The 26,602-nt window shown below is 40.9% G+C and overlaps 1 protein-coding gene across 1 annotated transcript in view; it reads right to left on the bottom strand.

Moving 5' to 3' along the window:
* LOC143041689 (uncharacterized) overlaps positions 1-26,602 on the bottom strand; it is a 33,734-nt gene that overhangs the window by 764 nt on the left and 6,368 nt on the right. Inside the window, exons 2-4 of the mRNA XM_076213695.1 lie at positions 2,446-4,646; positions 902-1,041; positions 1-393 (exon numbers count right to left, since the gene is read on the bottom strand). The exon at positions 1-393 is cut by the window's left edge and continues 764 nt beyond it. Coding sequence (XP_076069810.1) covers positions 177-393; positions 902-1,041; positions 2,446-4,644 — 2,556 coding nt within the window. The 5' untranslated portion in view covers positions 4,645-4,646 and the 3' untranslated portion in view covers positions 1-176. The remainder of the gene's footprint in view (positions 394-901; positions 1,042-2,445; positions 4,647-26,602) is intronic.

Raw genomic sequence — 26,602 nt, forward strand, 5'->3', positions numbered from 1 at the left:
TAGCGGCTTGTTATGCCCAGTGATTCTTTTCTTTCTCCTTGAAGAGGGCTAGTTTACGAGTCGCTTTTAGCACGAGCGGCTACTAAACTATCCCTGTGCCACCGAGCGAGGCTTAATTAAGGTGGGAATGTCACTTTGCTGCCCGAAATCATCGAACTCGGTTCCTTCAAAGAAGGTCAATCGACGTCCACAAGGCGCTCGATCCCTAAGAGTCTTCGTAACGTTTTCTTGACTTCGATGTCAGGTAGAGGGCACGACTCGTACTCCTTGTTACAGTCGTGCCCGAAGGTCCCCAGTCGCGCCGCTTCCAGGTAGTGGGTTGTGTTCAGTCCTTCTGGCACAGCTCTTCCTCTCTCGTTGTCGGACGGAAGGAGCATCGCTGGCAAGTTCGATCTGAAAGTGCACAGGAAATGTTTCAGACCCATTTTTCATAAACATTGCACGCGATCTGGGCAGACACTTTCGTCCCTTGAAGAGTTTAAAAGATATGGAAGGTTTCTTGAACTCTTAACTGAAATTCTCGAGGAATTTGAAGCCAAACTGAGATAAGTAAACAACACATACGATACTTAGATCAATTCAAAAGTTAATAGATTATTCAACTAACTGATTGATTAATGAAACAGATCAATAAGTACATACATATACCAAAGGCTTTTCCCCCCTTACACGGGGGGGTAGCTAAAAAGAAAAAGGCATACAAACCACTCCCACCCATTCCATCCCCTACATATATACATAAATTGATATAAAGCGATAGATATAGATATAAAGGGATAGATATAAACAGATAGCTACACAGATGTGAATAAATATATATTTTTTTGTCTTTTTTAAAGGCCAGTAGGGGGAGATGGGGGCTGGGTGGGAGGCGGGGGGGGGGGTGCTGAAGCTGGCTTACCTGATGATGGGGAGCGTGGCCCTGGTGACAGTCCAGAGCTGAGGGAACTCGTGGTGAACCTTACAGACCACTCGCCCTCGGCAGGTGTCGGACCACAAAGTGGAGTAGTCCTTCTCCAGACTTCGGAAGACCTCGTACACCTGCGGGAGAAGTCGGGACGTTAATTAAGGAGGACCTCGCCTCTCCTGGTTTAGGATGTGAATGTAGTCACCAGCAAAATTTTTGACTCACAACGTTAGTGTTTTTTTGTTTTGTTTTTTTGAGTACGTAGTATGTTTTCCTATGCAGTATCTAGTTTACGGTCAGGTCATTTTCTTGAATAGATCAAGAAAAGGTGGCAAAGAATTTGAGTTTTGTGTTGTGAAAAACTCTTCAGTAAGTGGGTCATAATTGTTGCTCATGACTATACATAGGCATTCAGCCAGAAATGTGTCATTTCCTTCTTCTTTCTGTCGTTTATCTCACGGAGTGGTTTCAACTTTGCCAGTGTAAGAACTCACAGGAGTGAGTGTTTGTACGTCTCTTCATCTTTAAATGATGATGATCTGTCTTATATATGTTCTTATGCCTATCACCAAACGTTTTCTTTATGCTCGCTGGCCCACCGGATTAGAGCGTCGCTACTTGCGGCGATTGCCGATGTAACGGCAGTTCGAACCCCGCCGCCAGCGAGTTGGACCAAGGGCATGGCTCATTAAATTTCACACCACAAAGTCCTCTGTAAGGGACACCATCCTAGCCTCCTGATAGAGAGAGTTTGTGACGTTAAACCGAATCAATCAAACGATTTTATTAATACAAAGAAACACATACACACACACACACACACACACATGCACACACATATACACAGAACACACACACACATACATTAAAGATGAGGGGTCACATTTCAAAAGGATGTGAAGAAATACAGTTTTCCATACAGATGTATAAATATGTGGAATAGCTTAGAAAGTGATATAGCCCATGCTCAATCAATACACGAGTTTATCTAAATATGTAAATCGGAAATCAAGGATATAGATTAAGTTGGCATTGAACATGAACTTGAGTCTAGCTATGTTAGAAAATTAGAGAATAGGAGACGGGACCCAACGAGCGTTGTTTCTCTCTTGGATAGCCTACTAGAATTAGGTAAATATACACAAACATCTCGATTAAACTGTAGAAAGCGGCAATTGTTCTTATATATTTTTTCCTAAATGTAGCCAGATTATTTTATTCAGCTGAGCTCCTCCCCTTCCTATCTGAGTAAAGAGTTATAATTCCAACATCCTTGTTACGTGTCTGACATGATTTTTCGTTTGTAATCTACAAAATCGAAGAACAGAGTTTAACTTATTCTGAGCTATTTTGTCTAAATGAGAGGAGACCCACTCTTTGAACCGAGAAGAAGGATCCCGACCCCTTCAATCACAGAACCCACGTGACAGTTGTGCGTTACCTGACGTTTGTAAAATATAAACACTCGGAGGAAATGTAAGGGGAAACGTGGGGCCCCACGAGTGTATGTACGTGACACTCAGCCGAGGGTTCCTTACCTCTGCGGCAGCCCTTCCCTGGTCGTCTCCGTCGTGCAAGACCGGCTGCACCTCGGACACTATCTTAGCCAGCCTCGCTGTCACCACTGGAGTCGGGTACCACACGTAGTTGAAGTAGAAGAAGGCCAAGGCCAAGCCAAGGACGATGAGTCCACCAGGAACCAGCGAAGTCAGAGGGTCGTACCCCGAAAGACGATCTATCCCGTCGAAGTCAGAGGCGTGTAGCTGTTGTTGTTGATACGGCTGCTGCCGTCGATGATGGATGTCTTGTCTTCTTCCTGGTCTCCGGTGTCCCTGTCGCTTGGGGTGGTGTGGCGCCGTTTTCTGTATGTAACTGAACAGTGCGGTGTGATGTTCCTGTGGTTCGCTGACCCACTGGTGTTCTTCGACGCCCTCGTGGTTCCCCGCTTGATGTTCCGCGGGTGGCGGATGGGTTTCTTCGTTCTTGTAGTGATATGGCAGTTGTTCGTAGTACTGTGCCAGTTCTTGTGGCTCCTCCTGCTGTTCTTCCACTGGCTGGTGGTAGTACTGAAGGTGTTCCTGTGGCTGTTCCGTCGACACTTGATAGTACTCCGGAGATGGGTTGAAATCCTGCGGTGGTTGATGGTGTTCTTTCGGGAGCTGTTGGGGGCGTTCCGGGGACTGTGGGTATTGGGTTAACTGTTGCTGTTCCTGCAAGTAATGTGTCGACTGTGGGTGAGGCTGATGGGGAAGGTGTTGATGGTATGAAGGTATTTGTTCGTATTGCGATGGTGGTTGCCGGTGGTATTCTGGTGGTTGTTGATGATGGCTTGTAGGGGGCTCTTGGCTATGGTATGGAGGAAGTTGTTGCTGATATGGGTGTAGGGTTTCATAATGCCGTTCGTTCAACTTATAGCGAGGATGAACGTCTTCGTAATATGGTTGTGAGGGTTGTTGTTGCTGGTGTGATGTTTCCTGGTCTGTAATTTGGTGATGCGGCTGGTGTGGTGTTTCCTGGTCTGTGTAATGATATGTCTGTTGGTGATGAGTCTGGGCCGGCGTCGGGTAGGTGATGTGAGGGAACTCCGTTGTGTGTGCATGAATTCGTTGCGTGTCGAACTGTGCCCAGTGGGGAACTTGGGTCGAGTAGCCGGGCCCCTTCTCAAAATTTTCTTCTGGCTTCGGGTTCTCTTCGGCCTCAGTGTTCTCCTCCACGTTGCTGCTCCCGCCGAAACTAAAATAGGTATACGAACTCCCGTGGTTGTAAGAATAACTGTTTCCGAGGTTGCCGCTACTCTGATTGATGCTGGCGTGTACCTCAGGGATTCTCACTTGCGACCCTCCGCCCTGGTCGTCGTCATATCGACTATTCTTGTACGGGTCGATGGCAGGGCTGAAGTCGTTGATGGTGTAAAAGTACCCGAACTCCTGGACGGCACTTGGAGAGCTTTCCTCGAAATGTTGGCGCACTCCATCAGAATCGCCGGTGGTGCTGTTGTTCCCCTCCGCCTCGTCCCCCGAGGACCCAGGGGTCAGAATGATTTCGTAATCCGGGTCGTAGAGTTCTTCGGGCCCGTAGTTGATCTTTACTGGACCCTTGCCGGGAATCAAAGGAGCGGGTTTCTGGCCATCCGGGTGAGGCTGAAACAGATGTGGGTATCGGTGACTCGCATACCTGTTCTCAGTTTGTGAGACCTTCCGTTGCACCACCTGGGGGGAACTGCTGCTGCTGCTGCTCTGGAACGGGACGCCGTTCTTGTTGCCGAAGAGTTCGTCAGCGTACACGAGGGGCAGGGGTTCAGAGCTTCCGGGGTGCCGGCCGTACTGTGGCGTCAAAGTCTTCGGGTAAGGAGGGGACATCGCGCGGAGTTTGTACACAGGGGCTTCGTCGTCTTCTTCCTCCTCTTTGACACCGCTGACGAGGTCATTCGGGATCTGGATGGGCAGGATCTCCCAATCGATTGCGTCAATGGCCCCGTCGGATACAGGATCCGGGTAGTAGTAGCCATATCTGTCGACGCTCTCCGGAGGGTATGGGCTGGGTAGGTAGAAGCGCCCTTCAGGAGGTTTCCAGAACAAGTACGGGAACATGTCAGCCTTGACTAACTCTGGGGATCCGGGGACTCTCGTCGGTTGACTAAACGACACGGAGGAGACGCTCTGGAGGAAGAGGAGGAGATAACAGACCAAGGGAAGAAGAGCTCCTGGGCTGATGGTAAGGACAGGAGCAGTCGCCATGTCTGCAAAGAAGAAAAAACACAAGAAATGAAAAGACTGTTCAGCCGAGAACTACCACGAGTAAAATATCATAGGCCAGGGCCTCAACGCAAAAAGGTTAATGTAAGGTAAAGAGCCTACGCCAGGAGACGTGTAGCTACGACCGAAGCCGTCACCTATCCCCTATGCGCTTGGACTGTTGAGGCAGGTAACTAATAGTCACATCTGGGAATCGGAGAGACGTGCGGGATTCAAACCCACAACTTCCGATTACGCCACCAGCGCACATGCAAGTCTTACCTGTACTCTAAACACACACACACACACACACACACACATCATTGATAACATACACATATAAAGGCGAACAAATAAATCAGGATAAAGAGAGCGCCGTGAGCGCAGTATGAGAGAGCGAGGACGACCAAAGTAGAACAACGTCTGGACGTCGTCGTCGCCGTCGACGGCGGCAGATGACGACTCCTGGGTCGTGGGAACTCCAGCTTTGGTGTCAGGAACGAGAGAAAACTGAGTAACCAAAATATGCAACGAAAATCAACAAAATTAGAATTGAATTTTTTTTTTTATATTTCGTCGCAGAAAATCAGTGTTTATATTCCAAGGGATAATATCGTGCCGAGGAGGAAAATTCATAGAGGTGGTAAAGAAGATGTTTGAGAAGGTCAGCAGAAAAGGAAGGATGGTAGAAGTTAGAAATGATCATCGTTCTCTTCTGAATGGTTGGGCGTCAATCATCAAAGAATGCTGTGTAACTTTGATTCATGTCACCAAAGTCCCTAGAATGTTTACTGCAAACTCTTTATACAGTCAGTACTCCATATGGCGATCAATTAATTGATTCATTTATCTATTTATCTCCTTATTCAAATATTCATTCATCTATTCATTTGATTGATTTATTGATTTATTAATTAATTTATCTATTTATTATGTTTCTTGGTTTGTTTACATGTTTGCTTGTTTATTTTGATTTATTTACGTAATTATCATTCTTAAGAATAGGAAAGTTATTAAAATGGATGACAGTGCTCGTTCTGAGTCATTCAAATTAATAAGAGCGTAAGAATATTTGTTAACAGTTTTAGTCAGTCTATTAGCAAATTGGGTCTGCTTGGTCCAAATACGAGCACGTGAAAGCCCGGCAGAGAAATTTAGAATAACAACGTTTTTTGAGGAGGTCATAACATTTGCATGTTTACAAGGCCGTGACAAGAACCATCCATTCTGCGGTTTTTACACACAAAAAATGTCGGTAAGTAATACATCAAAATTAGGTACTGAGCTTTTATGAATCAGAGTAAATCTTTGTGGCTGTTTTGTCATCCCCAAGAAATTCCAAAAAGGTGTTCTTGTGACTGATTCGTTAACGGATGATAGTACTGCTCAGATTGATTGAAATCCTGCGGAGTTTGATGGTACAATTTGCATGAACCCCAAAATGGTGAGCTTCCTCACTGCTCACGAGCCGGAAATTAGTTGTGCATAAATTTATGTTTATTTCCTTCTCTATTATAAATATATTTCAGACACAGGTTTAAGGGAGGCATGAAAGTCTGGATACGATATTTTTATGTAGATTTATGGGAATGGCTGGAGCGAGAGGAAACCTTCTGATGAAAGAAAAAATGATACATGTCAAAGAAAAGACATGGAGGAGACTTACGTACGCGAAAAAACATGCAGGAGAAATTCCAAGCGTAGACGGTAAGATCTTTCGTATTTTATATCTTTGTCTGAAGATGTAAAATACGAAAGATCTTACCGTCTACACTTGGAATTTCTCCTGTGCTTTTTTTCGCATACGTAACCCACGGTGAAGTGAGGTTTCTGTGCGTGTGTGTGTGTGTGTGTGTGTGTGTGTGTGTGTGTGTGTGTGTGTGTGTGTGTGTGTGTGTGTGTGTGTGTGTGTGTGTGTGTGTGTGTGTATGTTTAAACATAGGTATAGGAAAGGTTGATGCAGATATTTTTCATCATCTTCTTTTTCTTCTTTTCGTTCTTTTTCCTTCTTCCTTTTAATTTTGCTTCGAACATCTCGTTGCCATATATCTTTGGGTTCAGTCCCAACTGCTACCGATGACTGCCACTTGCCTCAGCTTTAGGTCCACATAGGGAACAGATAACGTCTTCAGACTCTTATGAACGCCTGCTTTTCATTCTTCTTCCAAGCGTCTTCTGCCTTTCCTTGGTATTCTTTCAGAAACTTCCACGTGTCCATATTAAACCTTAGATCCTATCACATCATGTAAGAGAACTAAGAGAACTCTCCAGGCCGACAGACGCAGATTTTATATTTTTTCTGGTGAAGGAAAGTTGCTGCGGGCATATCATCGTACAGACCTACTTTTTTCTACTTCCATACCTACACTTTACCTCCTTCCTCACACGCTTCCACCTCCTCTTCCATATATCTCCACTTGATCTTGTTTTATCCCTTCTTCCTCTTCAGACGCTCACATTCTTCCTCCATGTTGTTTTCGGTCCTTTCTTTTCTTCCATTCTCTGGACCAACCCTCTATCTTCCATTTTCTTGAAACACCTCCCATTTTTTTCTGTATACACTTCCTCCCTCATTTCTCTTTATATCTAATATAATGATTAATAATGATAATAATGATAATAATAATAATAATAATAATAATAATAATAATAATAATAATAATAATAATAATAATAATAATAATAATAATAATAATAATAATAATAATAATAATAATAATGATAATAATAATGATAATAATAATAATAATAGTAATGATAGTAATGATAATAATAGTAATGGTACTAACAATATTAATGAGGACAACAAGGAAAATTCAAAAGTCATCGAACAAGATGAAGTTTGATAAATCACAACTAATCCTGAAATGTGTTTAAAACATTGGAATGACAAGTGAAATTCGCTTTAATGGAAATTAATGCAATTAATTGTCTAACGACATCGATGAAGTGTGTCACGGGGTCAGAGGGATTTTGATGACATAGGAGACGGAAATGACGTCATGTCGCGATGATGTATGAGAGAAAGCGGGCGGCATCTTACAATAGGATCAATTATCTATGCCAAGCCAGGTCTAGAAGCCTGTTCAGAAAGAGATATGAAGAGAAAATATAAAAGAGAGAGAGAGAGAGAGAGAGAGAGAGAGAGAGAGAGAGAGAGAGAGAGAGAGAGAGAGAGAACGCTGTTAAACACGTCATAAATGAGGAATGTGGCAACATTTCCCGAACTTAATTTCCGGAAATTACATCATATCGAGAAGACAATTCTGACTGCAGTCGGCCGAAAAGTGTAAATTGTTTGATTTGCAGTTAAGGAAGAGGCACCTCCCTCGTGTTAAGCAGAATGAAAATCTCGGAAAAACTTTGCCAATTAAAAAAGTTAATGAATATCCCTTAGCTGATAAAAATCTCCTCAAGACATATGAAGTCCATTATCAGAAATACGTAATCCATTAAGACAGCCCCATCAATTCTTCTCCTGAACAAAATTGTTTGATCTTTTCTGAGTTAAACCATTTTACATAAGGATATAAGAACAAAGGAGACTATCATCCCCATCCATAGTTATCTAATCTTCTCTTAAAACAAACAATAGTTACAGCGTTCTGTACAATGTTACTAAGTCTATTCCATTCGTTAACCACTATTGGTAAACCAGTTCTTGCTTTCTATTTCCTTCTTAGATCTAAATTTGTCCACTCATCCTAAGCATAATAATAATACCATGACAAACAACTGGAATACGATTAGAAATTATTTTACTACAGCAGTGTGAAGAATGAAATTAAAATTCAGATGTTTTGGGGACAACTACGAAGACTGAGACAGAAAAAAAAAACACACAGGAGGATTTTGTGGCGCCTGTAAACAGTGGTCAGGTTTATTTACTTTGGCGTTGAAATTCGTAATAGTCATGGCCGAGCGAATATCCCATCCATCAACATCCAGCTGCATTATTGCTCTATTTTCATTGCACGTGGAACCGCACTTTATAGCCTGCAGCAACATTCTTGCAACGTATCATGCGTCCCGACCATTTGTGCTACAATGCTCAACGTAAACCCTGGCTGGCCTTGCTGCCTTCAAAGATTGACGCGTGACTGATCCATCGTGATGCGTCACGATTCTGACGCATTCCGTTTCTGGAAAGCACCAGCGACGCCGTTTGATGTGGTTTCGTCTCTCTTAACATTTTAAATAGTAGTTACCAACAATAAGGTTTGCAATCCCGTGGCCGACAACCTCCACCCCGACCCCCACCTCCCTGCAGTCTGGGAGCTACATCTCATCTTAATAGATACCCCTACGTGCCAAACGAACGCCAACGTATGATGTACGTTATTTCCCCGCAGCAGCAGCATCCAAGATTGGAATCATCTCACGTCTCACTTAGTTAATAGTCCCTCTCTTGATACTTTTAGAAACAGGATCACCCATCAGTAACTCCTCCCTCTCCTCAATCCTAATCCTTAACCCTTATTCTAACCCCCCATTCCTGGTCCAAGTCCTTAATTCACCCGCTTAGCGGCCCTATACTGGTTCCCAACAAGAAAGAAAAAATCCCCATACTCATGTCATCGGAATGCTACTGTGTTAGACGTTGCTTAAGAGCATAAGAATGGTGGAATCTTCAAGGGACCATAAGGCCTACACTAGATAGTTCCGTGTCCCTTATCCTCTTCCATCTCTATCCATGAAATCATCTAATCTTCTCTCAAAACAACTAATTACTTCAGCGCTCACCACATTGTCACTAAGTCTATTCCATTCGTTAACCACTCTGTTAGGTAAACTAGTGCTTGCCTCACATTTCCTTCCTGATTGTGTCCAAAGACAAGTTCGTCGGGAAGACAACAGAAATGCTCATCATCAGCAAACCTGCTCACTCAAGAACCTCATCTTCATGGTTTGGTCATCTTTTTTTCTGTTCTTCCATTACTGCATCACCTAGGTCTATAGTTTTGTAATGTCGGATTTTTATGTATAACTGAAAACCTGTCCCGTTCCGGCATTTGACCTCTTTCAGTGTGTTTCCCCAGGCCATGCTGCCCCCCAACAAGGCGTTTTGTATCCGAGCTGCCAGATAGAAGACGATCAGCATATCAAAGTGCTGGAGTATTGTAAGTATATCAAGACGTTTATATTTTCCCCCCAGACGGTGTCATCCCTGACAGATCATCTCTTCCTTTTGAAACGTCTGTTGCCGTTCTTCCTGCTCTCTTACACATTTGTCGCAACGACTTTGAAACCTACCTAGAGTTGTGTCGGCACATCAGGCATTTCTCGCCATCACGCTACTTGTTTTTGCTGCTCTGTTTGAGTAGAAAATGTCAAATCACTTTTGTGTCATGTAGTGAGAAGCTGAATGACGAACTAAGAAAATTAAACCTAATATACGAAAGTCAGACTCATTGTAGACATGTTCTTACGGGAGTCTAGAATATTGTAACTGAGGTCGTTTCTACTCAGACGAAGTAGCAAAAGCAAATAGCATGCTAGCCTGCCTAGTGTGCCGCCACCTTGATATGCCTGCGCCGAATTATGCTCTGCTGAGAGGAACGTCTTTCGGGTGCATCGTCTTATCTGTCTGTATGTTGTCTCTCCTTTGCAAAGACAATTGGTGACACTGTTTGTTTTAACTGCATTCCCCGTCCTCCCACAACGACATCTGAGGTTAAAACAAAAGTCATAAATAACACTTAAATACCAGGATTGTATAGATAATATGACTGCAACATGATCGAAGCAACCGTTCCATAAAATAATCATCATTTGTTCATACCAAGAATACAGTTTACACACTTGCATTTCCAGCAGTTCGCCTCTACGGGAATGGACCTTGGACGATCTTTAAAAGACATCTAAAGCGCTTGCACGACGAAGTCTGAAAAGACTGAGAAAATCCGAACTAAAGATACCATGCATCGGACAGGGCCTTTGTCACCGGATGGCACGACGCGTCCTCAACCACAAAAAAAGAAAGCAGAGTTCGACAACAGTCCCGGAGAGCTCGGCCAGGTCACCGACTTCGATGGAGGAATACCAATGTCCTGAAGGTGACCGCAGAAGCGATCAGTGGCAGTCTGCTGGGAGGGGTTCGAAGTACTGGGTCTTAATGGATAATGATAAGTGACTCAGTGACTGAGCGAGTGTGTGTGTGTGTGTGTACATGCATTCCCCACCCACGAGAGTTGGAATAACGCACGTGCGAGCGCGCGTGTGTGTGTGTATTCACCTTGGTCTTTGGATCGCGTGTTGGACTCGTGATCGACAGCTCTTTCCCTACCGGAAGAGAGCTCAGAGCTCGTATGACCGATCTATGGGTGATGCTATGACCTTACACGCCCACACACCCCCAACTCCCCGCCCACGAGAGTCGGAGTAACGATTCGAAGCACAGCGATACCAAAATAATTTCGGCCCTGGACAGGATTCGAACCAGGATACTGCCGCATCTCCGTGCTGGCAGTCCAGTACTCTATCAACCGCGCCACCGAGTCGTGTGTGTGTGTGTGTGTGTGTGTGTGTGTGTGTGTGTGTGCGTGTGTGTGTGTGTGTGTGTGTGTGTGCGTGTGTGTGTGTGCGTGTGTGTGTGCGCGTGTGTGTGTGTGCGCGTGTGTGTGTGTGCGCGTGTGTGCGTGTGTGTGTGTGTGTGTGTGTGTGCGCGTGTGTGTGTGTGCGTGTGTGTGTGTGGGTGCATGTGTGTTTGAGCGTGTGTGTGTGCGCGCGTGTGTGTGGGCGCGCGTGTGTGTGTGCGCGGGTGTGTGTGGGCGCGTGTGTGTGTGTGTGTGTGTGTGTGTGTGTGTGTGTGTGTGTGTGTGTGTGTGTGTGTGTGTGTGTGTGCGTGTGTGTGTGTGTTTGTGTGTATGTGTGTGCGTGTGTGTGTGTTTGTGTGCGTGCGCGTGCACATTCTTCACCCACCCTATATTTTTCCATTATGCATTTCACTGCGTCCTATATATTGTTCTGCGCCGTGTTTATTTCACAGTTGAAGTATTTTTGTAGAGAAATGTATATAAATTCGACAACAACAAATGCTGATCCGAAATAGTGAACAACTAGAAGCAGGTTAAGTAGTTGTGGCCGCAACTGTACGTCTCCTTGACCAAACGCCCTGTGCACACTTGGCCACAAGTTCAGGTGAACGCAAGTTTGGTCAGACTGAACGAAGACCACCAAACCAATTGCATTCAACATATTTAGCCAATAATATATTTCCTCCCTCCCAAATAATAATAATAATACTGGCATTATACATTTTTATATAAAAAAAAAAGGAATGAATATCAAGGGGATATTGTATGTACTATTTTGGTTTGTTTACGTTCGATTTGCTTCGTCAGGAGTAAAACAAAGGAGCGTCGACTAGGCAGATGTCGTCTGCGCGCGACACCGGGAGGCACAGGCAGATGGCGTTCCTCATAGCAGCTGCGGTTAGGTTAAGGGACGTCCCTTAAAGCCAGCGGCAAGCTGCGGCAGCAGAAGGTGTGAGTGATAAATAATAAGTCCGGGAAAGCGGACATGGACGCTGAAATGAAGATGAGTCTTACTTAGGCGAACTCCGTAATAACTTTGGAAGTCGGCTGTTATTTACCCACTTTGAGGTACTTAAGTATCCCAATTAGCAAAAGGAAATTCCAGTTTCCGTACTTTCTCGACATATTAATGCCTGTGGGTCTATTGGCTTGTTCACCTCTCTCTTCCTCTTTAAACTCTCTCCCTCTTTCTCCTAGTCTCTCCTCCCTCACACTCTCTCTCTCTCTATCATCTTTCTCTTTCTCCACATATAACACACACATACGTGCAAATTCACCTGCATAAATACACACACACACGAACGCACACATAAATATACGAACAGATACACAAATGTACGCGCACACACACACACATACACACGCACGCGCTCGCACATACAAACACACGCACGCAGACACAAGTTCACAATGCTTTTGGAACGAAGTGTGTTTATTGTAACTGTTTAGTGGGCTGTGGGCAAATTATGTGTGTCATGCTTCATTCAGATGCCTTTGCGCGTTTGGCTCAGCTCTGTGTCAACCATAGCGGTACAGAGACCCGACTAAAACTGCTGATGACTTTCAGTCTATCTTTTATTCCTGGCAGTGCCTGGTTTCGTTCAACTTATTATCAATTTTCTCATATTCAGCTTTATGGATGTATAAAACTTGGTGTATAACAACGCCGCCGCCTGGAAAGCAGCTCACCAAGCGGTGCCAGCAGACACCCAAATCACGAGTTATTGCAGAAGCATAGAAATGTATAAAAATACTTACATGAATATTTATATCTACTTGGATGTATGTGTATATATGTATATGTATATATGTATATGTATATATATATGTATATATATATGTATATATATATGTATATGTATATACATCTACACTGAATGGTTCCCAGCGATCAATTTATATCTTTATTCAACCACAAACAACTTTTAATTCCATGCCATCGCAATCGAGACTGATAGCGCATTGGTTTAAGTCACTGTAACTTTGTTACGGGTTAGCTGGGTTCGAATCCTCGGCTCGTCCACGTTTCAATTTCCAACAAAATGTCTCCATCGAGCGATTCTTCAGTCTCGATTGCGATGGCATGGAATTAAAAGTTGTTTGTGGTTGAATATACTATATTTATATATATATATATATGTATATATATATATATATAATATATATATATGTATATATATGCATATATACATTATATATATATACATGTATATATATATATATATACATATATACATGCATATATATATACATGTGTATATATATTATATATATATATATGTATATGTATATGTATATATATATACACATATATATGTGTATGTATATATGTATAGATTATATATATATGTATATGTATATGTATATGTATATGTATAAGTATATGGTGTAAGCGAAGTAGGAAAGAAGGAGTCTTAGTCTTGAGTTTATTCCTGACTAGTTTCGCAGGTATGCTTTTTCAAAGGAATGGTGTACAAACAGGCTGTGGGCATTTTATACATGGGGTGGACCTCACTACCTCCCCGTGTTACCAAGGCTGGTGAACATTACATATTCATTGTGGCAAATGTAATAATAATGATAAATTTTAACAAGTGGTAAATATGATGACAACACTGATAATAACAATGAAAATATTAATAGTAATTGTAACAGTGATAACAGTAAAAAAAATTATTATTATTATTATTATTATTATTGTTATAATCATTAAATTATTATTATTATTATTATTATTAGTTATTATTATTGTTATTATTATTATCATTATTATTATCATTACTATCATTACTATTATTATTATTATTATTATTATTATTTTTATTATTACCATTTTTTTACTGTTATCACAGTTACAATTACTATTGACATTTTCATTGTTATTTTCAGTGTTGTCATCATATTTACCACTTGCTAAACTTTATGATTGTTATCACATTTGCCACAATGAATATGTAATGTTCACACTTGTCACCAACTTTGGTAACACGGGGAGGTAGTGAGGTCCACCCCATGTATAAAATGCCCACAGCCTGTTTGTACACCATTCCTTTGAAAAAGCATACCTGCGAAACTAGTCAGGAATAAACTCAAGACTAAGACTCCTGTGTTTCCTAATCCGCTTACCTGTCAGAATGTCTCAGTATAAGTATATGTATAAGTATATTTATAAGTACATGCATAAGTACATGTATAAGTACATGTATAAGTATCTGTATAAGTATATGTATAAGTATATGTATAAATATATGTATAAATATATGTATAAGTATAAGTATATGTATAAGTATACGCATAAGTATACGCATAAGTATACGCATAAGTATACGCATAAGTATATGTATAAGTATATGTAGAAGTATATGTAGAAGTATATGTAGAAGTATATGTATGTATATATATATATATATATACATATATATATATATATACACACATATATATATATATATATACACACATATATATATATACACATATATATATATACACATATATATATATATGTACATTTGATGGCTGAATCCCAATCAAAGAGCAACGCAAAATATGCCTTTTGCCAAAATATTCTGTAGAGCTCTTATGACATTTACGAATAGAGTTTAATATTACCATTTGTTTTACCGAGTCAAACGACTTTTTGTAATTTACTTAAATTAAGCTAAAGGGTTTATTGTACATCTCCTTTTCTTGATTAGCTAACTCTTTTTTCTGGATATAATGTATAGTGGACTTTCAGTTTCTAAATACTATCTAGTCTCTTGGCTAGTTTGTATATAAAACTTTGATTAGTCTATCTTTAGAAGCCCAGAATTTTTTTTCACATTTCCATATTTAAAGATAACTATCTGTTGCCTCCCTAAAACAAGTCTGGTTTAAGTCTACTTAATAACTTTACTTTTCCGGATAGTTTCCTCTATAGAATCTATGTTTCTCTTTCATTCTCCTGACCACTGCCTTTTATTGATGAACTTGTTCGGTCCACCTCTCACCATATCTTCTTTTCCTAGCTTTAACTTGCATAGCCATTCTTCTTTTCATTACATCTCTTGCCAATCTATATTATTTGCGTTCTCCGCTGAGTTGGCGTGTTTTGTTGTGTTTATAACAATCATTTGCACTGAATATTCTCAATCATTATTTCGATATACACTCCAGCAATTCCCAAAATATATATCAACAGAAAATGACCAACTGGCAACATTCCCTGGCCACTCACACTCACGGAAATGGAAAAATCAAGACTGTAGTGAGTAGGGAAAGCAGTAGACTTTTGTCTTCAACATATCAAACATCAGTGTCTCCTTTTTTATTCTGACCACGTAATGCTATATGTTTTGGAACTTGACCTCATTGTCTGGGGAGGGAAAGTTTCCAATTGGTTAGTTTCTCAAGCCGGATAATTTGGTACTTCTTGGGAGACGAATATAAAAATCTTGTATCCGATGCGGGTCAACAGAACGTATGAAACATATATATATATATATATATATATATATCTATATATATATATATATATATATATATATATATATATATATACATATACAGTACACACACACACACACACACACACACACACATACATATATATATATATTTTCATATATGTTTATGTTTATATATATATATATATATATATATATATATATATGTGTGTGTGTGTGTGTGTGTGTGTGTGTGAGTGTGTGTGTGTGTGTGCGTGCATGCGTGCGTGTGTATGTGTGTGTGTTTATATAAACTATAAATCGCATTTTCGAAGGAAAGAAAACCGTTGTACGAAGATATGTATATTGCGATCACTGCCTATGATCTTCTTCAGCGTGGTATTTATAATTCAACTTACAACTATGTTAAAACATTTAACTCATCTGTATATATATATATATATATATATATATATATATATATATATATATATATATATATATATATATATACAGTAATTTGCATAGGTTTGGTTGAAAACGTGCATAACTATAAGTGAAAAGGAAACAGCCTCTCTTTCTACGAAACGATAACGTTCGCAGACCATGAAGTGTCGTCCAGGTCTCCACTTTGAAGTTGCCAGCGACATCCAAAGTTTTTATGACGTTTCCAGAGACCTCTAGAGACCTCGGAAGCCTGCAAGACTTCTCTGCATCTATTCGTTTTCGAAAAGCTTCCCAAGCACTTCTAATATCATTATGGTTTGTAACACTTCTTCTAATATAGAAAACGATTGGCCACGCCCCACCAGGGTCAAGTAGGTACAGCACTCTGGTCGTCACGACTCCCAAAGATTAAATACTCAGTAAGCATTATCATCATACTCTGCTACTGAATGTTAAGGTACATGATCATTGATTTTTATTCGTACAAAGTGCTCTAAGGAAGTCCATTATTTTACACATACAGAAAATCGTAATAACACCAACACGTATTTAGATATACACGCATGTACACACATCCATAAACATATATATATATATATATATATATATATATATATATATATATATATATATATATATACAAGGGTTGGACAAAATTATATGAACACCTGTCAAATACACAATATTTATTTATTAATGCGGTATGAATTCGCAGAATGTCCGAATAGTTTTCAACGGAATGTTGTCCCATTCTTGTACCAAAACACTTGCCAGCTACTGCAACGATGTTGGAGGTGGAAATCTGCTCCTCACTCTCTGTTCAAAACTCTCCATAACGGTTTAAATATTTTGAGGTCTGGCGATTATGCAGGCCAGGGGAGATATTTGATGATATTCCGATGCTCTATGAACCAAGACTGAACCTTTCTGGTTGTGTGTACGGGCGCATTATCATCTTGAAATATGACTGGGCCTGGGAGCATGACGCTCATCATTGAGGATGTCGAGAAATTCATTCGCAGTCATCCAGCCTGGGATGTGAATGAGAGGACCAGCTGAATACTACGATAAAGCCGCCCAAATCATAGCGAAACCGCCCCCATGCTTGACTGTAGGAAGCAGGCAGTCCGAATCGTAGGCCTCCTTTGGGGTTCTCCATACATAAACCCTCCCTGCCATTCGTAGGGAATAACGTGAGCGTTGATTCATCGGACCATACCACATTCTTTCAATCATCAAGTGTCCAGGTTTTATGTTCGTGGCACCACTTCTTTCGCAGATTAGCGTTGGCATCCGTTAGAAGGGGTTTTGCCATTGCAGCCCTACCATGAATGTTAATTTTGTGGAGCTCCCGCCGTACTGTTTTCGTCGACACTGGATTCCTCACGTGTGTGTTGAGTTCTGCTGTCACTTTTGTTGCGGTTGTCTTGTGTTGTCTGGCCATAATCCTTTTCAACGTTCGTCGTTCTCTGTCGGATAACTTTGGGTTTCGCCCACTATTCCTCTTCGCCGATGATGTTTTTCCATGTTTTGTGTGTGCTGTCATCACCGTGAATATTGTCGCTCATGAAACGTTCAACAGTTCAGCTGTTTTCGTCACCGACGCTCCCGCTCACCGGACCCCAACTATTTGCCCTCTTTCCAAGTCTGAGAGATCACACATTACACCGGTCGCTTGTTGTAACCGTGGCAGACCAAAGCTTGCAATACATTGAAATATAACCTACGAGACCTGCTACGTAAACTATGCAATACATACGCGGGGACTTATTTACCCTGAAGCAGTGTTGTCAACATGCATCAAGATGCACTATTTTACGTGGCGTTCATATTATTTTGTCCGACCCCTGTATATATTATATATATGTATATGTATATGTATATATATATATATTGGCTCATCGCCATTATATATATATATATATATATATATATATACATATACACACCCATATATATATGTATATATATATACATATACACACTGAATTGAACACCACAGCATTTTCACAGTTATTAATTTTCTTCTTGATATTTTCAAGTTTCCTCACTAAAGTTTTAATATTGGGAGGATGAGCGGAAACGAACTTTCCAAAGTTCTCCATTTTAATATTTGACGTTTCGACTACATAGAGTCATTATCAAGTTAGAAGAACTTGATAATGACTCTATGTAGTCGAAACGTCAAATATTAAGATGGAGAACTTTGGAAAGTTCGTTTCCGCTCATCCTCCCAATATTAGAACTTTAGTGAACTTTGTTCAAAAGTCCGTCACTCATTAACAAGCTATATAAATCGTTAGTTCGTCCACATTTGGAATATGCTGTTTCCGTATGGTCACCGAATCTCATTAAAGACATTGACAGACTGGAAAAAGTACAACGGCGAGCCACAAAACTGATTCCAAATATCAAAAATAAATCATACGAAAATCGACTTAAGCACATGAATCTGTTTTCCCTAAAAAAGCGTAGACTCAGAGGTGACTTGATACAGGTCTTTAAGATTTTAAAGGGAATTGACAACATCAAAAGTGACCAAATGTTCACATTGAATGCGAATCAGACAAGAAACAATGGTCTCAAACTGTCCGGAAATAGATTCAATTTGGAAGTAGGTAGAAACAACTTTGCCAACCGTGTAGTTAATGAATGGAATAAACTTCCTGCACAGGTAGTGCAATGTAGTTCAGTTCGAAGCTTTAAGAATCATTTAGATAAATACCTAAGATGCTGTAATTATTATAATTTATGTTATATTATTTGTTTTTGTTTTGTTATAATTTGTCTGTCTGATTTTCATTTATTATTAGTTATATGTCAATTTATTATCATTTACTATTTACCTGTTTGTTTGTTATTCAACTATACCAATGCATTTATTTGTGTATTTTAATTGTTATTTACATTGTTATAGTTTTAATTTATTATTAATATGATTTTTTTTTTTTTTTTTTTTTGCATCCGACCTAGATATGGATCAAAAGGTCTCCTGTCGGCATGCTTTGCCTTTGTAATCCTTTGTAATCCTTTGTGAGGAAACTTGAAAATATCAAGAAGAAAATTAATAACTGTGAAAATGCTGTGGTGTTCAATTCAGTGTGTATAAAAGAAAACCTGCGCCCTAAGTATATATACATATATATATATATATATATATATATATATATATATATATATATATATACACGTGGAGTTATAATAGACAGCATTGTTGTAGTTGTTCAGTTTTTCCTTCGTATTCTCTATTTTCCTGATAAGAGATTTTCCATTGACTGGGTGGATTGAAACTAGGTCTCTATATTCTTCCATTTGTTCTTATTTGATATCAACGTTTCGTCTTAAACAAGACATTATCAAGATATAACTGAAATAACAAAAATTACATGGTAACAGTAAAGGTACTAGACAATAACAAGATATAACTGAAATAACAAAAATTACATGGTGACAATAAAGGTACTAGACAATATCAAGACACAACTGAAATAACAAAAAATTACATGGTAACAGTAATAATAAAGGTGACAAATTTATAAAAATAAATACGGAGACTTACGTATTTAAAGAGAAGGAAGGGTGTGACAGAGCTGGGGATGACAGAAGTATATATACCTAAGATCAGGTCAGACCAAGGGGGGGGGGGAGGAACAGACAATAAGGACCTCAGAGGTCAAGGGTAAGGGGGGGTTGGGGGGAGGGTTAGGCGGGTGCGGTCACCGAGGGTGGGGGAGGAGGTGGAGGGAGAGAGAGAGAAGGGGTAGAGGGAGAGGGTATACATTGGAACCAAATGAAGATATGAAAGTGTGAAATTCGGGGAAATATAATTGTTTACTTTTTCACAAAACATTTTTTCCCGTTGGTGTACTCAAGTTCTTAATTTATTACGGAGTCCAGATTAATCTAACCATGGGTTTGAGCTCAGTTGTGGCAAGGGGCTCTGGGCGCTGAGTTGCAATGAAAGCGTTCCAGGTTTTGCAATTGCAAAAAGGACTAAGAACACTCTTTACTGATATGTTGAGGTCGCCGGGACTAAAATGCCATTCTTGTGTCTTTGGGCGTCGCCTCTTGGAATTCGTGTGTTTATCGATGAATAAGCACAGATACAATCATACACACACAAATACACATAAGCACACACACACACACACATAACACAAATACATACAGTATACACACACACGTAAAATTAAACTGTCGTAATACTCTATAAAAACCAATGAAAATGTGTCTATGTGTGTGTGCTTGCGCGCGTGTGTGTGTTTAGTTCTAACGTTACTTCTGCCCTTTTTGCAGACGGACCGGAAGTCGTCTTCCCGAACTAATGACCAATTTCCTCCTCAACACTCGCTCGTTCCCATTGCCTTGTCCACCGCCTTGGCCGGCTGTCCTAAAGCGCCAAAATGTTTTGTTCCCCAATTCCCTAATGACCCGCTCCCTCACAAATGAGAATTATACGCGCGACCAGCCAATACCTCCTTCTTCGTTAAGGGACGGATCAAATCGTTGTTTGTTATGAGTATCCTATTGCTTCTTGCGAGATTTCTGCTTCAACCTAAGAAAGAAAACCGTATTTCTCCAATATCAATTGTTCTGAGTTCTCATAACCTGTCAGTATAAAAAACAGGAAAATGGCAAAAAATCACAAAGTAACTTCCAAGTGGCGAATATGCTAATTAGCACCTGAAGCTACTTCTCCCTCTTCAGTTTGACCATCTCCCCTCTTCTTTTCGTCTTACGTGGATCCAACACTTTTTTTAATTCCATTTTTTCTCTTTCATTTTGCCTCTTTGTTTCTCTTTTAATCCTTTCCGTATTCTATCTCCTCCTCAACTTTTATTTTCTCTCCCTCTCTCTTTCTCACTCCTCTGTCTCTGTTTTCTTTTTATATATAATCTTCTAGTTGTGTCTGGATTTCCCTATGAAAGACATACTTTTAAAATCTTTATCCCGGTAAACGCTTTTTATTACTCGAAAATATAACGTTACTGATTTTATGGGCTAAACTTGTAAGAATTAGTCAGTACAGTTAACTAGAGACCAAGAAAATTAAGAATTCTAAAAAATGTCATCCCAGCACAACAGAAAACCTTCTGTTTCTTTTTTTTCACGTTTTCTGGATCTTGAAGGACAGTTATGGATCTTATGTCTTTTGTGCATCACTTACTGAGGCCCATCCAGTCATATATGGGTTATTTAATTACCTTAGTCTAGTTTCTCTGGATTGATGAAGTAACTAACGAGGCAGTTACCCATTACCTTCCCTTCCTACATAAACAACCTTCCCCTTTCATCTCTTTTACTTCCCCCTCCCTTCTTCAGCTTTTTCCTCAACTAATAATACTACTCCTCCTCCTCTTCCTTCACCTTCTACTCCTACGCCTCCTCCTGAAGTGCCCTGCATTATGCAAGGTTATCTTTTTTTATACTTATCAAACTTATTACAGGCTGACACATTAGTACTGATATTATATCCGAACGATGCTGTAATAAGATGAGATGAACCTCAATTGTGAAAGTAATCATGTATTGCGCTGCGAAATTCAGACGACATGACGTCACATTGCTGATGGTGGTGAAGTTGAGTTTTATTTGCCAAATTAACTTTCAATTATATAGAATAGAAGAACATACACAGTGACATGTATTATCACGTGACATCCTTTTAATTTTCTTATTTGTATACTTATTTTTAATTTGAAACGAAAGAACATTTAACTATTTAATCCAGGGTTTTTGTGCAATGATTAACTACGCTGAAAATAACTGTACGACGCCATATGTGAACACTTCTTTTTATTTTTTTATTGGGGTGCCCTTCGTAACTTTTGCGTCGTGACTCGGATTCGAACCCACACTCTTGTGGTTGCTAGACACGCGAACTACCACTGAACCAAAACAGCCCCCTATTTTTATCTTTTCATTAAGTAACAGCCTATATCTACGTTACATTTATGTTTCTCTTTAGAAGACCATGTACAATAATCTGATCTTTAATATTCCTGATCCTTATTTTTATTTCTATAACAGGAGGGGTTGCCAGTGATCAATTTCTTTATTTCCTGTGAAATATACTAGAGCAGATTTTTAACAAAACATTCAATATGATCACGTATTTGCTGGAACCGGATGTTGATCATTTGTTCCTCATAGATTTTCTAACCACGACAGACAATATTTTTCTTCTAATGATAGGTATTTAAAGTAAATATAGTTATCAAGTAAATGACAGCGTGAAATTCATGACAGTTATGTGATAATGATAATAGAATGACAACCATCACAAAGATAATGAATATTATTAATCAGTAAAAATGCATTCACGGTGATATGGTAATGGAATGAATCTCAGCAAAATATAATAACAACAATAACAATAGAAATAATTGATATTGAAAATGCTCTTCTCATTTCTATGGATAATTGCCATATCAATCATTAGTAGTAATTATTGTTTTGGTAATGACGGGAGCGTGGTAAATGACTCCAGCACTAATTATTGCACAAATTATACTAGTGATATTTGCGTTGATAGAGTAACGGTAATTGTTTTCGAACGGTAATTAGTTATGCCTTTATCTTTTACTATGAAATATGGGTGACAGTGAGTCAGAGGTTAGTTTGAAAGGTAAGAGGCTGGAGGAAGTAGAGAGCTTCCAATATGTGGGGTCACATGTAGAGGGGAATGGAGGAAAGAATAGAGTTGGAGGGTGAATTGTAGGGTAAGAAGGCGAGGGTCCTACACCAGGAGGCGCGTAACTGCAGCCCTATGCATTTGGGCTGCTGGGGCAGGTAACAGTCACTGTTGGGAATCGGAGAGAAGCACATGGCTCGAACCCACGACTAAGTGAATACGAGACCTGGACGCTTCCGATGACACCACCAGCTCACAAGGGAAGCAAACAAGTAAATATCTTCGGGTGGGGAGGAGAAGGAGGAATAGATATTTGACAATGAACATAAAGAGAAGACTATACGAAAGAGCTGCGTGGAACAGAGATTTGGAAATTGAAAGACGTGGCGAAGACGAAAGGTAACGGAACGATCAAGAGATCGATGGGGTCAAGCTGGAGGGAAGATGATGATGATGATGATTTGAGAGAGAAAAGAGGGCGTGCGTGCGTGTTGGGGGTCAGTGAGTGTAAGATGCAATAATCAGAGGAGAAAGCAGGAGGGGGGGGCAAGATGGTGGGAGGTGGAGAAATGTCTTCCGGTCTTCTACCACCACCACCACTACCCACTACTACCAACCACCATCCTTGCGGCACTTGCCAGCCAACCAGACGACACTTGTCATGTGACCTTGTGGTGCTTCTCTTCTGTGCTCTTTTTGCGCAGAGCCATTGTGACAACTGTTCCTGTGTGAAGAGTTCACTTTTTAGATCATCGTCATCACTCGACAGAATGGTTTCGCTCATTTGGCTTTCTGTCCACCAAAGTAAGACTCGTCTCTACAGCCAAGGGATGGTGTCTAAAGATGCATGGAGGCGTCCCTTGCAGAAGCAGAACATAGTTAATCAAAAGGACAAGAAATGGGGACCTTACAGACTCCGGACAAAATGTCACACTTCCTCTCCTGGATATAGTCTCAAAGGAGCGTATTTGGACACCTTTAGGTAGACACACTCTGCTAGATCCGATGTGAGTGTGTTGTCAAGTAAATTTCCAGAAATAGTGAAGGTCAGAAACCTTCGCCAGGAGGTGCTGTGTAGCTGCGACCAAAGCAGTCACCTTTACCCAATGCGAGCTATCCTTCTGAAGAAGGTAACAGTTACTGCTGGAAATTGGAGGAGTGCGGGATTCGAACCCACAGTTACACCACCAGCGCAATGGAATGGATGCTTAACAAATAATCTTTTGACACCTAAAGATGAACACCAGTGAAAAGGACAGACAGATTAGAAACGGATAACCCACTACCAACAGTCTGCAGACAATCAATCAACTAGTAAAAAAAAACATAGAATACAGTCAAGTTTTGTGTTTAGTATTTGTAGATTACGAAAAGGCCTTTGACTCGGTAGAGAAAATGACAACACTAAGCTCTACGTGCAGAGAGAATACAAACCAGTGCAATGTAAGGCTTCCATAGGAAAGTTACGGTTGTGATTCAACTAAATAGCATACTGATATATTCAGTATCAATAAAGGATTAGAGCAGGAATAAGAAAGTGGACTGGAATTATAATACTGTTGTGGGGACAAAGAGTCGGAAGTGGTATTGGGCAGGGCAAGAATTCTGCAAGGAAAATAGCAGAAGGAACAAGTGTCTTACTAAGTGGACGCCGCGGGATGACATACAAAAGATAAGGAGACAGGATAGAGAAGTTTGCAGGGGTGACGGGACAGATGTTGGCACGGTCGTGCCAGTCATGGGAGGAGGCTGGAAGAGGTCTTTGTTCAGTAGTGAACTTCGCATGACTGACGAATGAACTTCGATATCACGCTGCTGAGTTGGACCAAGACAACGGGACCGCACAGCCTCGGAGATCTCGTTAACTAAACCACAAGTAACCTATTAACCGAATGATGACGTCAGAAGGAAGGATCAATGCGACGACATGACGTCATAGACTTATGTCCGTGCTTCCCCTCCTTTATGGTCATTTCTATGTGATAACCTATCTTAGTGATTTGTAGGTTCGATCCCAAGTATAATAATGTGTCTTCGACATGATGTGATGCTCACTCCTGCGTGGCTGGACACGTCGCGACAGACTCGCATGTGATGTAACGGTGGACCAGGCTTGGCTCAGTTGTTGTTGATGTCGTTGGCTCGGACGTAAACATGAGACTCACCCAATACTATGCACGTTTAGTATCTTGTATATGCATAGACATACACACGGGGGCACACACACACACACACACACACACACACACACACACCTGAAAAAATGGCTGAAACTACGACCCTCTTCAAGAAGAGACTGATGACACACTTCTTCACAGCTTCATATAACTTGGACAATTCAGTGATGAAATCATATTTTGGACTTTAGATATTCTACGTGGGGGGCTTGGAGAGCCGTCATCGGCTGAAAGCCCCTAGAAGACATCACCTAAGTAACCTAGTAACCTAAGTGTAATTCACCGTTGTCTTAGATCATGTGTTGGACTCGTAATCGACAGCTATTTCCATCAACTCATATATAACCGATTCATGGGTAATTCTGTGACCTTACCCGTACACACACAAACAACTCCCCGCCCAAGAGAGTTTGAGTAAAGACTCGCAGCGATACTGAAATTATCTAAGCCCTGGGTGCGCGCGCGCGCGTGTGTGTATGTGTGTGTGATTAACCATGGTCTTGGATCACGTTTTGGACTCGTGACCGACAGTTATTTCCCTACCAGAAGAGGGCTCAGAGCTCATATATGACCGATCTATGGGTAATGCTGTGACCTTCGTGTGTGTGTGTGTGTGTGTGTGTGTGTGTCCGCGCATCTGTGTCTGTGTGTGAAGGAGAGATACACATGCATACAGATAGGTACGTGAACACACACACACACACATACACACACACATCCGTGCACATTAATCACACACAAAGAGAATGAGAGATAGAGAAGATGTTTGGCAATAAATATTACCAGGACGTTTGAAACATATTTTCGGCAACTGGTCCGCAAAAATTCGCCCGTTTCGTAAATTTCTCTAAGTTAAACGTCAGCCGCGTCCGAACGCTCATTCTCGTCTATAACTTCGGCCTTTGTGCGGTGTGTCCGGTTTCTCTGTACAAGTAAAAAAAATATCTATGCTATCCAGACGCCCTTGGTGGTGTCGGGTGCATGTATGGCCCAACGCTAAATCCATGACTAATATTTCCGCTGATCAGATCGGTCGATGGGATGTTGGACACGTACCAGTGAAGCCACGTGGACTCATTCGAACTTAGCAGAGAATCGCGGTCTACGAGAAATAAGGAGTAAGAGGCTTCTTTGTCGTCCTATTTTCGTTGGTGCTTCGTCTCGTTTACTTTCCTAGACCGGTCGTTCCATCCTGATGTCTCTCCCACCCGCGAGGTGTTGTCGTAATTATGTAGAGAGCCTTTCCCCGTTTCGTGAGGGGCAAACGACCTGTGCGAAGTCGTCTTCGGTAAGTTTTTCTCCAAACCAGCGGCCGAGAATTTGACTTCGGTCGGAGGCTCGTGGAAGAGCTGCTTGGGGGCGACACTTCCGCAGCTCAAGTAAAAGCTTTCAAACTTGACCTCCAGCACCGCTTCGTGTCCGCACGTCCAGCCGAGTCGATGCAGACATTGACGCCCTCCCAAAGCGCCCATCACGGATGCCACCCTGTCAGGGGGCTTGCCGATCTCGATGCCATGCTCTTGCCGAGGTACTGGGAACGCTTCGACCCCGACGAAGTAGATGAGCCAGAACGCCGTCAAAATAACAATCGAGGCTTCTCTCCGGTTCATGTGACAGCCGCGCGTCATTTTCAGTTGTAGAATTCCTACCCCCGGTTCCTAAATGAACCCTCTTGCCTGGGATTCACTGAAAATATATTTTGGTTACCTTAACCGCTTTTCTGTGAAGAAGATTTCCTTC

The sequence above is a fragment of the Oratosquilla oratoria genome, chromosome 31 (genome assembly GCF_046742065.1).
Source record: "Oratosquilla oratoria isolate Oo_2021 chromosome 31, ASM4674206v1, whole genome shotgun sequence".
Classification (NCBI taxonomy): domain Eukaryota; kingdom Metazoa; phylum Arthropoda; class Malacostraca; order Stomatopoda; family Squillidae; genus Oratosquilla; species Oratosquilla oratoria.